Source organism: Anolis carolinensis, chromosome 3 (genome assembly GCF_035594765.1).
Source record: "Anolis carolinensis isolate JA03-04 chromosome 3, rAnoCar3.1.pri, whole genome shotgun sequence".
Lineage (NCBI taxonomy): Eukaryota > Metazoa > Chordata > Lepidosauria > Squamata > Dactyloidae > Anolis > Anolis carolinensis.
In genome coordinates, this window is record NC_085843.1 from 112,419,196 (window position 1) to 112,438,002 (window position 18,807).

The window sequence follows — 18,807 nt, forward strand, 5'->3', positions numbered from 1 at the left end:
TTCTACCTGCTATGTCTTCCCATTCTAGGATCTGTTAACCATTACAGACACAGGAGCCCTGTTATGCATTCTATCTGATGACCCTAGGATGCCATAAAATATTTTTTACGGAAGTGACTTTCAGCTGAAATGTTTTGCATCAGTAGTTCTACAAAACACTCTTGTTCGCATCCTACCTCATTTAGAATTGCCCAGACAGAGGAGTTCTGTATGACTAAGAGACGGACAGCTGCAATCGGGTTTAAACTGGGATCAACTGCTCCTTCCGCTCTACCATTTTCAAACTTGCCTTCAAAGAAAGAAAAGTCAGTCTAACTGGGAGCATATAAAACATAACCAAAACATCACTTACGGACATTTCTCCTGTAAGTCTACTCAAATTAGGACTGGGTTTGCATGAGAGTAACCTCTTGTAATAATATCTAGGACAACAATAAGTAGCCAAAAGGGTTTGTTGCCTGGAAGCAAAACTAAATCTGCTTTGGAACAAAATCAATGTTTGTGTACTAGAATGAAAAGAATGCTTTAAAGAGCCAAAAGGCACAGTTAAAAAAAGAAATACATTGCATCTAAATACTTTCAGTTTCAATTGAAAATAACATTAAAAACTGGTCTGGAAAAATATATATAGTGAAACTCTAACTAGAACTTTGTTATAAGTTGTGCAAATGCTTTCCTACTAAACTTATGCAGATGCTCAGAACTGGGTATTTCCATTGTCAACTAAAATCATATTTCTTTGCCTAACCATTTTCCTTATTACCTCCTTGCTATCTGTTGTCTTTCATTTGTAACTATTATATCGATTGTACAGTTTAAGCTTATCATTTTCAGCAACTGGATTTCTTTTATAAGTTTTGTTTGTAAAGCAATTCGAGGCATTGTTTTTAAATAAAAGTGATATGAAATTTACACCCATACATTAGCTAGGAGTTAATAGCATGAATAAATTGGTTAATTTAACTAACCCAAGTTTATTATTGTATGTATACATATTACTTTGGGCAGTTTTGAACTTTCTTAGGCTCTTACAGTTGTCAGGAGAGCTGTAACATATATAGGATAGTCAGTCAGGTGAAGAACTAAACAGTGTTTCTGGGAGCTATGAATGATTAAATAATTCAGGATCCATGTGTGATCTAATAATCTATATCTATATAACCATAATAAAAGTGAAAACCCATATGTGTGTATGTGGCACAGGTGTCTTATCACACAGACAGCCTCTGGCTTCCACAAACAGGCTACAGTTCCCAGTGCTAAGGAGCCAAGTCACTCCTTCCACTGACATTATGATTACAGTGAGGTCCATGAATATGTAGCCCAAACCCTGCCAATGTCCTCCCCAAACACTACAGCCCACCACCCAAGGAATGCTTTCATTTGGGGACCACTTCATCCTAGATTTTGCATTTTCCTCCACCACAGGCAGGCATCCCAGGGTTCTCCATTGGTGTGGAATTTGCATGACCCCGCCTACTGCCCTTCCCTTTCAAATCTGTCAGCAGAACTGAGCAGCAACTAAACTTACTGGAGGAATTTGGGGGATTGACGCCACATGGTGGAAGTTGTAGTTCACCCTGCATCAAGTCAGAGCACTGTGACTCCTATTGGAGAATTTTGAGGAATTGTAGTTCACCTACACCCAGAATGCTTTGAACCCAAACAATTATGGCTCTGGGGCAAACTTGCCATGCATACCTGATATGCCCAGTATTTGAATACTGGTGGGTTTTGAGGGGAATTCGCCTGGACATTTGGGAGTACTAGGTACTGGGATTTATAGTCCACCTGCAATGAATGAGCACTCTGAACCCCACCGATGATGGACCAGGACCAAACTTGGCACACAGAGCCCCCATAACCAAAAGAACATTTTGGACAAGTTTGGGAGAAAGGGAGTTATAGTTCACCTGCATCCAGATAAACAGTGGACCCCACCAACAATGGACAGGGACCACACTTTGCACAGAGAAGCCTCATGACCAACTGAACATACTGCAGGGGTTTGTGGGAATGGGCCTTTGATTTTGGGAGTTATAGTTCACCTGGATCCAAAGAGCACTGAACCCAGCCAATGACGGATCTGGACCAAACTTGGCACACAGACTCAACATAGCCTACTGTGGATACTGACAGATGTTTCAGGACAATTGCACCTGGAATCTGGGAGTTGTAGCGGTTCACCCCCATCCAGAGAGCACTGCAGCCAGGCGATGACCAGCCAACAACAGACCTGGACCACACTTGGTACACAGACCCAAAATGGCCAACTTTGAATAGTGGCAGGGTTTGGGGAGGATTGACCCACGATTCTGGGAATTGTAGTTCACCCACTCCAAACTGAGAATACCTAACAATCAAAGACAAATAATGGCTTTTTCAAATAACCCGGGCATTGCCGGGTTCCCAAGCTAGTATATTAATAAACCTCTACTTGTTTATTCTTTTTTACAACTGTGCTGGGCTTTTCCTGTTAAGGTTGGTAGTTCTAATCACAATTACCACAGTGAATCCAGTGAACTACACATCTAGTAGTTTACAAAGGGACCACCCTGAAGGCCAGATGCTTTATCCAGAGAGGGATCTTGAAGGGAAAGGAGAGTAATAGGAGCCCAAAGGCTTGGAACAGCACAGCCAGCCTGGAAAGGAGATCCATCACAGTTACCTATTCTGAAATATCCATCTTCTAATCGCTTCTCTTTGGTTTCTTTGCTTAACTCAAGCTCTTCAGTCTGAAACAAAGATGGAAAAATGTAAGGCTGGCTTCTTATGATCATACATTAAGATCCAGCACACAGTGGGCTCCTTGTTTCCACACTTATATGTTGAATTGAACTTGCCTTTTCCTTTAGTGGATGCTGTTTAGAGCAAGACATTGTGCAGGTAAAAAGGCAGGGCCAGTTTTCAATCAGCAGAACCTGGAAAAAGTTTTTTTTTCCAAATATCCCTTCCAGAATGTCTCAGCCAGGATGGCCACTGGCCTGTAAGTAAGGGGATTCAGGGAGCAGCAGTGCAAAAAATGTCAATAAATGTGTTTTGCAAAGAAGCACTACTGGGATTTGGGAACATGTGATTTAACACAGAGACATAATGGTAGGAAAATAGGTTGTGTAACATTCGTGTGTTACATCCTCACCATGATCTTCTGGGGTGTTGGGGAACTGAAATCAATCTTAAGCCCAGGATGTGCCCACCTCAATACACTGTGTAGGACTGCAGCATAAGCAGGCGTCACTGAATTAAATATACTTGTCCCCTGCTGTTATCCCCCATTTTTACCATCTTTTGAAGGCTGGGAATTACCTTTTTGTTTCTCTGAATGCCTTTTACACTGATGGCACTGAATGACTAAGAATATATTAAGCAGAAATGGAAGGGTATATATGCATCACTGGTGCCTGTGAGCTGCCCATTCCCAGTACCCCAAAAGTCTCGAGTATCCCATCAAAGCGGGGATGGTATATTTGGGCATTAAAGATCCATGAAAAGGATGGTTGGCAGCAGATGGGTTCAAGAATGCTTACAGAAGAAGGGGACAGTTGTAGAGCTAGGCAGAAAAGAGCTAACTATAAACCATTTATATACACACAAAAAACAACAACAATAAAATAAAACCCACTTCTGAAACCCACTTGTTACATATTAAGCATCTATTATCATGGATAGTTATTAAGTTTCAACTAGTCCAACACTATGCTAATGATTGCAAAGACTTTTTTTCCTCATCATGTTCTAGATATCATCTTTTCCTAGCCATGCTTACTCCATCCCCTGGCTTTTGAAAGATGACAGTACTTGATAATATATTCAACAATTGTGATTCTGGGAACACAAGGCAACCACATTCTCTCATAATCCAACATCAGTATTGGGTAAAAAGTATTTGTTTTTATGATTACAAAAGGAGAGAGAAACAGACTTTTCTATGTTCATACCTTAAAAGGCAACACTTCCACAGTTGTATTGATAAATACATCTCCTGGATGTTCTGGGTTGCCACTGTGAAACAGGTATCTGTGGATGTAAAAGAAGGCAATGTTGAGCCATGACAAAAAAACGAACAAAAAAAACCCAGCAAAGTGTTTTGTGATGTTTTGAAGAGAAACAAATTTATTATAGTATAAACTGTTGTGGATTACACAGCATTGGGCGAAGTGGGGTGCAGTCTATCCAACCTTATTCCACATTATGTTTGATACTCAGAATTTGTGAAAAGTGATCCAAGACAATCTGCTGTTTTTTATTCAACAGACTAATAAAACTAAAACTAGGGAAGCAAGTACAGAAACATCATGCTGGATTATCACAGGATTTCGATGCTTTACACCACTGGAGAAATTATACTGTTTAGCCGGTATTGCAACACCTGATATTTGTTGGGAAGTAGAAGCCAGTAATGAAAGGACCAAGGCATTGACCTCTTTGGCCCATCCTCTGTTCGGATATCATCCAGCAAGCCAATGCCTTAAATCAAGAAATAGCTTTCTAAGATCTACAGAGATACTCGCAGAAACACCTCAGCAAGTGAGAGTCCAAAAGTGGCAGACTAAAACCTGGAACCTCACTCAGTGGCTGATACCAGATGAAAAACTCTCCGCTAAACACACAGAAGGCTGGGCAACTTGGAAGGTGCTGAACAGACTGTGCTCTGACACCACAAGATGCAGAGCTAACCTTAAGAAATGGGGCTTCAAAGTAGAGTCCACGACATGCGAGTGTGGAAAAGAGCAAACCACAGACCCCTTACTACAATGCAGTCTGAGCCCTGCCACACGCACAATGGAGGAACTTCTCACAGCAACACCAGAGGCTCTCCAAGTGGCCAACACCACTGCCACCTGTCCTAGGCATACGAGCTCATGAGCCATGAAACAAAGTTTGCTTATGTATTGTGCATTTGTTTAATGTGCAGCCTGACAGTCTAACAGGCTTGTTGGCCACTTTGCAACTTTTTCTAGTCATTAATAAAAGGCTTATCTTGTTAATGTTTTTATTTTTCCTCTAATAGAACAACACACTTGCAAACATTAGGTCAATTAACTTATAAACTTTATTTCCCTGTCACTTTTCATTTCAAAACTATGCCCCCTTCCTGCAAATTTCTTTTATATGCTCAAACTCTGTAGACAAAATGAATAGGTAGTCTCACACATTCTCCCCCCCCCCCACCCCCACTATAACATTTTCAGTTTCATTTGAAAGCAAGCCAAACTGAAATGCCCCCCAAAATAATAAGTGGAGTGTATTTCATATTGTATTCCCAAAACATGGGTTTGAAGGTGGGGCGGTTTTCTGGTGCAACTTTTTGTAAAGGAAATTCTGAGATCCATAGGATTAAAATCTTGCCACTGAGATTTTGGACTCCTAACTCAAAAACAGAGTGTAGGTCACCAAATATTCATTCTGGATGCTGGCCAAAGAGAATTAAAGGACTAGGGAGAAACACAACTCTTCAGTATACTAAACCTGAATTTAATTAAAAAAGAATTATATGAGACTATGTTTGATGAACTGAACCAAGACTTATAACTAATGTATCATGTGCTCCAGAAAAAAATGAACATATGAATAAATATATTATTTTATTACTATAGAAATAAATAGTGAAAGATCGGGCTACTTGAAACTCTCGTTAATTTTCCTGTTACCACTAAGCGACCTCAAATAACCACAAGTGTTGGTCAAAAGGGCATCTGAGTAGATACTGGCATCTGTTTTCATTTGATCATAGGGGTGGAAAAAACACTACAGTAGCTAGAGAAACAGGTGTGAAAAAATCAGGACGACGGAGACAACAATCCATGAGGTTCCATAGATCTGAACATTACTCTAACTTTGTTCCTGGTTGGTTCCAGCAAATCTCAGACCTGGACAATAATACATGAATAAAAAATGAAAGTTTCTATAGATACCCACAGACATACCATATTTTCTCGAGTCTAGTGCGCATCTTTTTAGGCGAAAACACATGGCCAAAATTGGGGTCCACATTAGTATTGAGAATTACAGTAATCTACCCTAAGTTCTGAGGCAGTTTAAGGGGAAGTTACTTCAGAGTGTCACGAGGCTTGCAAACACGCAGCAGCCATTGGGAAAAAGAGAGGAAAAGACACAAGAGAGGAAGCTACTTGCTTTTAAAAGATTTTCTGCCTCCCTGCCCCAAGGTTAGACCTCTTCTGAAGCCCAGAAAGGGAGAGAAGGGATGAAGAGAGAGAGGGGCAGCAGCTGAAACTAAATGGAGGACTTGGGGAGACTTGGGGAGCCCAGCCTTCTTGGGATGGGAGAGGGGGGAGTCAGAAGCTGTTGCCCAAGGGGGGCCCACAAGGTAATTTTTCCAACTCCTTCACCTGAAAGATAACCTACTATTGAGGGTTTCCCTTTCAAACATTAAATAACACTGACCAAACACTTTAGAAACTTCAGACTTCTGCAGCTTGTAGTTCAGTGAGCCTAGGACTTCTCTTGCTGAGAATGGGAACCCCCTCTTTAAACCGCAAGCCCCAGAATCCTGCAGGCACAGACTCTAAATCCTATTTTGGGGTGGGGGGGTGATTGCCTTTGGAGTATTTAGTCCCCATATTTTCTTCTAATAAGTCAGAGGAGCTATCCATGAAATTTGCTTGTGTTTCCCTTTTGCAGCTCTAAGGAGATTTGGGTGCTAAAGTGTAGGACCCCAGCATAGCCCTCCTAGGATGCATGTACACTGCAGAATTAATGCAGTTTGACATCACTTTCTAATTGCCATGGCTCAGTACTATGCAATCCTGTGAGTTGTGGTTTGGTGAGGCACGAGCATGCATTGGCCGAGAAGGCTGAAGACCTTGTGGACTATTGCCCCCATGATTCCATAATATCAAACCATTAATTCCAGTGCAGATTCACCCAAGGACTCTGAAATCGCCTAGGGTGCACCTATACCAGGGGTCCCCAAACTAAGGCCCGGGGGCCACATGTGGCCCATCAAAGCCATTTATCTGGCCCTTGCGGCGGCAGCTCTCTCCGCCGAGGAAGGTGAGACGCGGGGTAGGAGGGAAAGGCGCGCACCTTTCCCGTCTCCTCCCTCGCCTGGCGCATGCCTTCCAAAGCTTTGCTTGTTTATAATGGTATTTTATAAACAAGTGCTTTGCTAGTGCTTTTGGTGCACAAAGGCAGAAGGAGGTTGGACTAAATGGCCCAAGGGGTCTCTTCCAACCCTCTTTATTATTTTTATTATGATTATGATTAACATTGAGGCTGTATTTATTCCTGTTTGGTTTTTTTTTACTTCAAAATAAGATATGTGCAGTGTGCACTGCATAGGAATTTGTTCATAGTTTTTTAAAAAAACTATAGCCCGGCCCTCCAACGGTCTGAGGGAGCGTGAACTGGCCCCTGTTTAAAAAGTTTGGGGACCCCTGACCTATACTGTAAACATGTATGCTTTCTGATAACACTGAAAATACCATTATTCAGTGTATAGAATCCTGGGATTTGTAATTTGGCAAGGCACAGGTCCTCTTTGGCAGAAAAGGATCAAGAACTTGCAGAACTACAACCTCTTTGATTCTGTAGATTGAGCCAGGGCAATTAAAGTGATGTCAAGCTGCATTCATTCTACAGCACGCATGGACAAACTTTGGCCCTCCAGTTGTTTTGGACTTCAACTCCCACAATTCCTAACAACCAGTAGGCTGTTAGGGATTGTGGAAGTTGAAGTCCAAAACACCTGGAGGGCCAAGGTTTGCCCATGTCTGTTCTACAGCACAGATTCAACTAAGCAAGCTGAGGCAGGATAAACAGGAGAGGCTCCTTAAGGAAAGAAGGGTTACCTATTTCTCTTGCTTTCTTTTCAATTGCTGGAAGATTTGGTGTCCTAACACCTTGGTTTTTAAAGAAGCAGCTCCAAGCAGGCAGCAACCGTAATGCACATGTGCACTTTTTGCAGCTGCGCATTACATTTGCCACCAAATGTAATTTTTTTGTTTCAGGGTTTTTAAAACTGAGGTGCACATTACATTCAATGGCACACTAGATTCAAGTAAATACAGTAATTTACACTGCATAGTGTAAATAATATAGTAATGGGAACCACAACTTGAGATGGGCCTCTATGGACATGGAGCTTGTGATCTAGACACTATGCTTTCATCAGTGTTGCCCACAGCATCACTTAGCTTCTTCCTCGCAGCCTCATCATACCGCCAGCTCATATTCAGTTTGCAATCTATAAAATACTGCAGTTCATTATATATATCATATGCAGTTTCTCATAGTTTGACATTGCTATATTATTTTTATGTACAGTAGAGTCTCACTTACCCAACATAAACGGGCCGGCAGAATGTTGGATAAGCGAATATGTTGGATAATAAGGAGGGATTAAGGAAAAGCCTATTAAACATCAAATTAGGTTATGATTTTACAAATTAAGCACCAAAACATCATGTTAGACAACAAATTTGGCAGAAAAAGTAGTTCTATACGCAGTAATGCTATGTAGTAATTACTGTATTTATGAATTTAGCACCAAAATATAACGATATATTGAAAACATTGACTACAAAAATGGGTTAGATAATCCAGAACGTTGGATAAGCGAGTGTTGGATAAGTGAGACTCTACTGTATCTAAAATCTATTTTCTATACTGAAGTGATGCCTGTGAATCAGCATATTAATAGCTGAATATTGTACATGGATACATTTATGCTGTTCCATTTAAGGTAGTTAATTAAAAAATATCCATCCACAAATTTATTTAGCATTTACTTCTAAGATATTGAGAGAAATCAGGTTATTATGCCACTAGGTGGTATCTCTGCATATGTAAGGATTAACACAAATAACAGCTTTCAAATGAACATCCTACTATTTCTTCCTCCCCAGGATTTCTTCACTCAATCCTTAGCAAAAACAAAATCCTAGCTAAAATTAAATCTTTAGCATTGATTCAAAAGAAATACCCCAGTATGCAAGACTAATTGTATCTAAAGTTTTAAAACAGACTAATGAAAGAAGCCACATGAGCAAAACAAGCATAAATCACTTTACTACACCCTTAGAATACATATCTATACTAAAATAGGTCTGATTTATACATAGCAAGGTGTGCTTTCTAATACCACTCTGACACACATTAAGTGTCAAGGACAGAACGCCACAAGATTCAAAGTAACAGAGTTTATTAGATTACAGAACTCAAAAATGCCCGTAAAACACAAGGGCCAGGCAATTTTTGCCTTTAGGAGCAAAAAGGGGCAAAAGTAAATGTTCAAAAGATAAACCGGATTAAACCGGAGTTTAATCCGGGTAAAAACAAACTGCTTTCTTCAGCCTGGGTATAAACAAAACGAAAGCCAAGGAACAAAAGATAAAGAATGCAACTAATTGGCAGCAGATTCCTCTCTGCTGCCAACACTGTGTTTAGAGTAACTTGCGTCGCTCCCACACACACACACAGCAGACAGGATTCCAACACGAACAATTCAGCCAGGGATTTTAGCAGTAGAGTAGACCAGTTCCGTTCCGTAGATCAAAGCCAGAAGCAGACGTTTGTAGTTTTTCCAAGTCCAAGAAGGGGGGAAGACAAGCCGTGGTCAGTTCAGTCCGAGTTCTCAAAGCAGGAGATGGCGTCCGTCAAGAAGACGACGGAAGGTCAAGCTAATAAGAGTAAGCACAGGTTTGCACAAACAAATGCCCACACAATCCCTCCCGCCGTCTGTCCCTGGATTCCAATCAACTTACGTCTCAGCACAGGAAAGTACACAAGTCTTCAGGGAAGCGTCCCACACACACACACGAATCCCAAGCGTTTGCCCAGATTACCTTGCCCGACGCAATTTGCAATTGCTCCCAAGCCCCATTTTATGCCAGTTACAAATCTTCATCACTGTCAGCTGTCCTCCTTAACCCGGGCGTTTCCTCATCACTTTCCTCGTCAGAGCTGGAACACCTCTGACTACGCCCAACAGCATCTCCAGCTGTGGATCCCGTCCCATCCCTCCAGCTAAGCCATGGGTCTAATCCTGAAGGTCCCCATTCATCTTCTGCCCCATCATGGCCAGTGGCCCCCAATTCCTCCCTTACCCGAGTCCAATCCATCTCATCCTCCTCTGAGCTAACCAGCCCTTCCTCCATTCTCTCCGTAAACCCTTCGAAAGACTCTTCGTCAGATGGTGCTGCAAATATGTCTCGCAGTCTTTTTCTCTCTCGCTCCTCGAGAGTATCCGACTCTCGAGGAGTCTTACGCCCACGCCTGTCAGAAACAGAGCCACGAGGCTCAATCATAACACTATCCCCTCTCACAAAGGCCTCCTCCCCCGATGGCGGAGAAGTGGCAGTGATACCCTCCGCTATAGCACCACGACGACTAGAGGTATCAAGTTTCAACAGCGAACGATGAAAGACTGGATGGACCTTTAAACTAGACGGTAAACGCAAACGAAACGCAACAGAAGAAATCTTTTTAACGATAGGAAAGGGACCCAAATACCGAGGCGCAAACTTTCCCCCAGCCTGTTTAATATGTTTGGAAGATAACCACACCAAATCCCCTTCTTCCAACTCCTCCCCTGCCTGCCTGTGGCGGTCAGCCTGAGTCTTCTGCGTTGCCTTAGCTTCCAACAGTAAGCGACGGGCAACATCATGCAATGCAGCCATTTCCGTAGAGCGGTACACAGGGTCCGAAGAGACCACATTGGTCGACGGCGCCACACCTCCCCGTGGGTGAAAGCCATAAGTAAGCTCAAACGGCGTATGCTGACTAGACGTGTGCACCGCATTGTTGTAAGCAAATTCCGCCACCGGTAACCACTTCACCCAAGCCGTGGGTTGATCTAAACAAAAACAACGCAGATACTGCTCTAAGAGCCCATTAACCCGTTCCGACTGTCCATCCGTTTGCGGATGGAAGGCGGACGACACGTTTAACTTAGTCCCCAAGCACTCATGGAAGTGTTTCCAAAAGCGTGACACAAATTGCGGAGCCCTATCGGAAATAATCACCTCGGGTGCTCCGTGCAAGCGATAGATGTGCTTTGTAAATAGTAAGGCCAACGTAGGGGCCGCCGGAATGGTTGAACAAGGAATAAAATGAGCCAGTTTACTAAATAAATCCACCACCACCCAAATACAAGTATAACCCCCAGACTTAGGCAAATCTGAAATGAAATCCATGGAAATGATTTGCCATGGCCTCTCCGGAACAGGTAAAGACGACAACAACCCTCTAGGGCGCCCAACAGGCGTCTTACTCTGCTGGCAAACGGCGCAGCTGTCACAAAAGCGCAGAATGTCTTGCCGCATCTTTGGCCACCAGTAGCTCCTGGTGATAAGCTGTACGGTCTTGAACCTGCCAAAGTGCCCAGCCATGGGTTCGTCATGGTGGGCTCTAATCACCTCCAACCTGAGGGCCCCCACTGGTACGTAAACCTGCCCCCTACGCACCAATACCCCGTCTTGATCTTGGAGATGCGGCAGTATGGTACGGTTACCTGCTGAGAGCAGCATCAGTTGCTCCTGTGTCCACACATCATCTTTCTGAGCCTCAAGGATCTGATCATGTAACCCGAGCTCATTATCTACAACACACAGCGAGGCAGTAGGCAAGATGGTCTGACATACTACCTGCTCATTGGTCTTAAATTCTGGCTTGCGGGATAAAGCATCGGCCCGCAAGTTTGCCTTCCCCTCCACGAACTGCACCTTGAAGTTAAACCTGGAGAAAAACAAAGCCCAGCGGATTTGACGCTGGTTTAACTTCTTTGCTGTTTGCAAGTGCTCTAAGTTCTTATGATCAGACCTGACCACGATCTGATGCCGTGCCCCTTCAAGCCAGTGCCGCCACACCTCAAACGCCACCTTAATCGCCAACAACTCCTTCTCCCATATGGTATAGTTCTGCTCGAAGGGTGTTAGTTGCCGCGAGTAAAATCCACAGGGACGCAAGGTCCCTGAGGAATCCTTCTGAGACAATACAGCCCCCAACGCGTAGCTAGAAGCGTCCGCTTCTACCACGAACGGTTTGTCAACATCAGGATGGGTTAGTATGTTGTCCGATTGAAAACTAGACTTAAGTTGTAGAAACGCCTCGTGAGCTTCCCGCCCCCACACAAATGGCTGTTTCTTGCGCAGAAGCTGCGTCAAAGGTACCGTGAGCTTTGCAAAATTCGGAATAAACTCCCGGTAGTAATTAGCGAAACCTAAGAACCTTTGTACATCCTTCTTAGTCTTCAGCTCCTGCCATGAGTTGACGGCGTCAACCTTATGTGGGTCCATTTTAAGTTCCCTACCTGACACTACATGACCTAGGAACTCCACTTCAGGCACATGAAAGACGCACTTGGAAGCCTTGGCGAAAAGCCCATTAGCCCGCAGTCGGTGCAGAACCTGCTTGACATGTTGACGATGTTCTTTCTCGTCCTTAGAAAAAATCAAGATATCATCCAAATAAATCACTAAAAATTGGTCAATTAGGTCCCTGAACACATCGTTCATGAACCTCTGGAAGACCGCAGGAGCATTACAAAGCCCAAAAGGCATGACTCGGAACTCGTGGCATCCGAAACACGTGTTAAATGCCGTCTTCCATTCATCCCCTTCCCGTATACGGATTAAGTTATAGGCCCCCCGCAGGTCAAGCTTGGTAAAGACCTTAGCCCCTTGCACCCTTGATAACAGTTCCGAGATTAAAGGGAGCGGGTACCTATCCCGAATGGTGTATTTGTTTAGGATCCGATAGTCGCAGACCAGCCTAAGTTCCCCAGTCTTTTTGGCTACAAAGAATACTGGTGCCGCAGTTGGAGAACTAGATGGGCGAATAAACCCCTTGGCTAAATTTTCATCTAGAAACTCCCGCAAAGCTTGCCTTTCCGGTACAGTCAAGGCATACAGCCTCCCTGCTGGCAGTTTCGCACCTTCTGCCAACTTGATGGCGCAATCATATGGCCTGTGCGGTGGTAATTTGTCCGCTTCTTTTTTACAAAATACATCAGAGAACTCCCCATACTCAGCAGGCACTCCCTCCATATCAGAATGAGTAACATTTAGAGTGCAACAATCCTGCCTCTTTAAAATCACTTTACGTGTTGCCCAATCTACTTGTGGGTTTACTACAGCTAGCCAATCCATCCCCAGGATCACATCATATCTAGGCAAGCTCGTAATATCCCACACAAACGTTCCCGTTACTCCCTGCACCTCCCACGTTACTGCTGAGGTTTCCTGGTTAACCACCCCAGTCTCCAGCAGTCTCCCATCTGCTCCTTCCACCCACACGTCGCATGCTTTGCGCACCTTAGGAATGCCATGCTTCTTAGCAAACTCAATATCTACATAAGAGACCGTGGCCCCTGAGTCCAGCAGTGCCAGAGTAGAAACAAGTTCCCTTCCCCCAACAGATAATGTAATGGGTACGAAAACATGCTTCCTCCCCTCAGTTGACTGCTTGAGGAGCCCTAGTGCGTTGGACTCACGTCGCACTAGGGCTGGCCTTTTCCCGAAAGCTGGGAAGGTTTCACATTACAACTTTTGGCAAAATGCCCAGCATTCCCACAGTACAAACACAAGCCCAGCTGCCTCCTACGGCTCTTTTCCTCTGTAGACAGCTTTTTAAAGACCCCAAGCTCCATGGGCTCTTCCCCCATCACCACAGGTGCCCTGGTTACATGCATGGGTGGCGCACACATTGCTTTTGAATGTTTACGAGCCTCAAACCTTGCGTCTAAACGCAGCACCTTAGCTACTAAGGCGTCCCAGCTTTCAGCCGGCTCCAAGCGTGCTAGTTCATCCTGGAGCATATCATTTAACCCGGCAGTAAATAAAAGCATGAATGCATTTTCCCCCCAATCCAGCTGGTGGCGATACAGGTTAAACTTATTCAAGTAATCCAAAACAGTCCCCTTTCCCTGTTTCAACCGATACAGAGCCCACCCAGCGTTCTCCGTGCGGAGAGGATCCCCAAAAGTATCAGTTAACAACTTTTTGAAATTATTCAAATTGTCCTTGACTGGGTCATTTCCCAAAATTAAATTAGTGGCCCATTGTCCTGCGGGACCGGTCAACAAACTCAAAATAAAGGCCACCTTGCTAGTGTCTGTGGGAAAAGCATGAGCACTGAGCTGAGAAAAATAAAGCTCCACTTGTGCCAAAAAGGTTGGCAACTTGCACCTGGTTCCGTCAAAGCGTTCAGGAGTCAAAACATGTCCTTTCACGGCATGAGCGGTTTGGCTAACGGTAAAAGCCGTTTGCAATTGGTCTAATTTGGCTCTTAACTCATCCATCGTCTTCCTGACGGGTTTATTGCTGCAATAAACCTTTTATGGGCGTCGGGCAATCTGTCAAGGACAGAACGCCACAAGATTCAAAGTAACAGAGTTTATTAGATTACAGAACTCAAAAATGCCCGTAAAACACAAGGGCCAGGCAATTTTTGCCTTTAGGAGCAAAAAGGGGCAAAAGTAAATGTTCAAAAGATAAACCGGATTAAACCGGAGTTTAATCCGGGTAAAAACAAACTGCTTTCTTCAGCCTGGGTATAAACAAAACGAAAGCCAAGGAACAAAAGATAAAGAATGCAACTAATTGGCAGCAGATTCCTCTCTGCTGCCAACACTGTGTTTAGAGTAACTTGCGTCGCTCCCACACACACACACAGCAGACAGGATTCCAACACGAACAATTCAGCCAGGGATTTTAGCAGTAGAGTAGACCAGTTCCGTTCCGTAGATCAAAGCCAGAAGCAGACGTTTGTAGTTTTTCCAAGTCCAAGAAGGGGGGAAGACAAGCCGTGGTCAGTTCAGTCCGAGTTCTCAAAGCAGGAGATGGCGTCCGTCAAGAAGACGACGGAAGGTCAAGCTAATAAGAGTAAGCACAGGTTTGCACAAACAAATGCCCACACAATCCCTCCCGCCGTCTGTCCCTGGATTCCAATCAACTTACGTCTCAGCACAGGAAAGTACACAAGTCTTCAGGGAAGCGTCCCACACACACACACGAATCCCAAGCGTTTGCCCAGATTACCTTGCCCGACGCAATTTGCAATTGCTCCCAAGCCCCATTTTATGCCAGTTACAAATCTTCATCACTGTCAGCTGTCCTCCTTAACCCGGGCGTTTCCTCATCACTTTCCTCGTCAGAGCTGGAACACCTCTGACTACGCCCAACAGCATCTCCAGCTGTGGATCCCGTCCCATCCCTCCAGCTAAGCCATGGGTCTAATCCTGAAGGTCCCCATTCATCTTCTGCCCCATCATGGCCAGTGGCCCCCAATTCCTCCCTTACCCGAGTCCAATCCATCTCATCCTCCTCTGAGCTAACCAGCCCTTCCTCCATTCTCTCCGTAAACCCTTCGAAAGACTCTTCGTCAGATGGTGCTGCAAATATGTCTCGCAGTCTTTTTCTCTCTCGCTCCTCGAGAGTATCCGACTCTCGAGGAGTCTTACGCCCACGCCTGTCAGAAACAGAGCCACGAGGCTCAATCATAACATTAAGTTTCTATATGTTGTAGGTTATTTTCAATGGTTTCAGAGTTTTGGTAAAGCCAAACAGTGCATCCCTTTGCAGTGGGGCAGCCATTTAACGGTTTCACTAAATTGAAAACATCAAAAGATGTGTTGGAGCTGTTTGTTTGTTTGGTCTGAGAGCTGATGGGAAAATATCAAAATGACCTTAAGGGAAAATATTCAAGAAGCAAAATCGTTTCAAGCCACCACTTCATCAATTATTGTTGAAACTGCTAAAACCACTGATATCCCGAATGAACATGCAATTCCGTAGTTTATTTTTATATAAAAACAAAACACTTGCCTTTCTACATTGACAGGTTTATCAAATTTAAATAGAATATAATCTCCAGCAACCGGTGTAACAGCCCAGAAAAAGTCTTCGCCCATGTAGGCTTTTTCAAGAGCATGTCCTTGATAGACCTTTAATGTCGTAGACACTTCTGCCGGTGGATTCACATGAATTTTATGCAATAATGGTTTCAGGAAATCTTTATCCTAAAAGACAAGAATATACAATGATAACTTGAAAACAAAAATAGAATGATGGGCATGGTTCTCAATGTATTTCAAGGAGACATTAAGTCTTCTAGATAAAACACGCCTGCAGCAATATTTCACTACCAATTTAGTTTAGGCAAACTGCAGTGAAAAGTGGTCTCAAGAGGTTTTTATGAAGAATTTAACATTTGCTCAAAACACCTTGAAAACTTTATCTGTGGCGCAGTTGTTCTTTTCTCATTCTTGGCGCTATTATTAAGAAGCCTTTTAGGTAGCCACATAGAAAATTAAATATAGTAAACGTGGCTCTCTGGAAGTTTTCGGATTACAAATCCCATCAATTCTAGCCAGTATAACCAGTGGAGAAGAATGCTAAGAGATGAGTCCCACAACACCTGGAGGGCTTATGATTCCCAACATATATTTAATGCCTTCCTGCTACTGGCCTACCTTGCGCTATTGTAAGTGGAATGAAATTTCAAGACCAATTGCTTTATTATGTGAGTTCTCCAAATGCTACAGCAAATGTTGTTTTAATTAAACAAGATACAAGTCTGCTATGCACTTTAAAACACTTTCATTACACATGACGGATGAATGTACACTGTAAACACCTCATGCTGTGAAGGGAGAATATATCCCGGGTACTCACAGTGAGTTTTTGAATCTTTCCTGCGAGAGAGGAGTGTAGACCCACGTGTTGGAAAAGTGAAGGTCGGAAGCGTATTCGGAGATTTGATTTTTGCCGATCACAATGTTTCTTAAATGATAGGAAAAGAAGCAAGAATAATTTAAAAATCGGGGTGGGAGGGAGAGTTGGTTAGTAGCACAGAACATTATGCTCTTAAGCTCGACTACCATGACCTTAACCCCGGATTTATCAAAACCATTTCTTTGCTCCAAGGGGTCAATATTTCATAGACTGACTGTTCTATCTGGCAATTTAAAAAGCACATTGCCACTGCAAAAGATACAAATTGAAACCTTTGTGCTACAAGGTGTCACTAGGTCCAACAAAAGGTCAACTGTGTGAAAAATAACTTTTCCATGTCCAGATATTGCTCTTTCAATCTGAAGTTTCAGTCTGTCCTTTTAAGAAAGCCAAACTATTGTTAATTTTAACACTTTGTTTCACGCGCTTCCAAAATGTCCTCAGGTTTCTAAACTCCACACATGCCAGATGGAACAGAGAGAGGAGCATTTTCAATTTGTAGAACATATCTCCAAAATGCGTGAGACACTTTAACAAAAAGCTCAGCACTCTCTGATTTGAGGACCATGGAAGTAAACTGCAGGAAACTGTAATACAGTGGGCCCTTGCTATCCGTTGGGGTTTGGTTCTGGGACCTCTGTGGAAACCAAAACCCATGGATGCTCAAGTATAACTATATACAGTGGAATAATAAAACAGCAAAATCATGGTTTTGCTTTTTTGAAAATTGTTCAGAAGTATTTTCAACCCATGGATGATTGAATCTATGAATGCAGAATCCCTGGATGCAATTGTCCAAAGAAATGGGACGATTTCTAGCCAAGTCAATGGATACAGAAGAGACACAATAGACTGCAAAATATATAGTAACTGGAAAAATCCAGCACTGCATTCAACAATCAGATTTCAGTACAATGCCCCAGGAAGACGATCTGAATGAGAAGAGGAGCTAAACTAGAATTTTTGTGTGACTCGTAATTCATGCTTCTGTTAGGTTAGAGATCACACCACCTTCACAGGCACAATTGGAGAGGTGGATTTTCTTTTATTCATCCACCCTACGATATTTGGCTTTCAAATATAGTAAAATAATAACAACTAATTTTAGACATTTTAGGATCTAAACACACATTTACAGTTCTGTTGGCTGCCTTTATACACTAGTCTCAAACATGGAGGGAATAGTTTTGTTTGCTATTTTTGCTGAACTCCATTGTATACATTTTTGTGAGTCATAAATACAAGCCCCGTTTCCTTTATCAATAGATAACTTCATATCTAGCTATGAATTATAGTAATGGTGTTGAAGAGAAGAAGGCACTTGCTCTCCTCTGAATACATTTGCCTATAGTGATGCTTTTTTTTGGAAATATTAAAAAAAACTTACTGCATCCTTCTCAGGGTTGCAAACTTTCACCCAAAGAATGTGATCCAAGAGCCAGTCAATAGGTTTCTCTTTATAAAACATAAATATGAACTCTACAATGAGCGTAATATCTGGAGACTGAAACATTTTACCTGCAAATAATAGGAAGTTATGTCAACAATAATCCAGGGTTTTATCATATAAAAACAGACTGCCACTATGCTTTTGTGAGATTGAATAAAATATTAACAGAAATCCCTGAAGAGGCAAGTTACCATAGTATCTAGCACTCAGACTCGCCTGATGGACTGTCCTCTGTGTATAACGCTGCTATTCACAGGGAAAAGAAAGGTGGCCCTCAAAGAAATCCATGGGGGAATAACAGCCTTATAAAGACAGCACGGCAAGAGAACCGAAGAGCCAGAGACAGTACTGTCATGTTTCTTCCTTCTACTGTTTAGGTATTTTAAATTAAACATGTCATTTTTCTCACTTATCTAATCATAATTTTAAAATATTTTTAAATTAACATTTAGCCCTCATAATATGCAATGAAAATCATATTCCACTTGTCAATATCTGCCAAAAGTTAACCACAGAATTGCACTGGAAGACCTAGAGATTCGTAACCAGGTGTTCTCTTTAAGGAGTCTTTTGATCTCCCAATGTGACTCTGTGATCAGTTTCCAGTGAATGTTGAGAAACTAGAGAAAACATTTAATTAAATCCATTAATAATCAAATCCAC

General features: G+C 42.8%; 1 protein-coding gene across 2 annotated transcripts in view; it reads right to left on the bottom strand.

The window, feature by feature from the left end:
- mgat4a (alpha-1,3-mannosyl-glycoprotein 4-beta-N-acetylglucosaminyltransferase A) overlaps positions 1-18,807 on the bottom strand; it is a 94,098-nt gene that overhangs the window by 4,356 nt on the left and 70,935 nt on the right. For both annotated transcript variants that reach the window (XM_003218798.4, XM_062977274.1), the window contains exons 10-15: positions 18,082-18,212; positions 16,635-16,742; positions 15,786-15,979; positions 3,939-4,017; positions 2,669-2,735; positions 177-289 (exon numbers count right to left, since the gene is read on the bottom strand). In XM_003218798.4, coding sequence (XP_003218846.1) covers positions 177-289; positions 2,669-2,735; positions 3,939-4,017; positions 15,786-15,979; positions 16,635-16,742; positions 18,082-18,212 — 692 coding nt within the window. The remainder of the gene's footprint in view (positions 1-176; positions 290-2,668; positions 2,736-3,938; positions 4,018-15,785; positions 15,980-16,634; positions 16,743-18,081; positions 18,213-18,807) is intronic.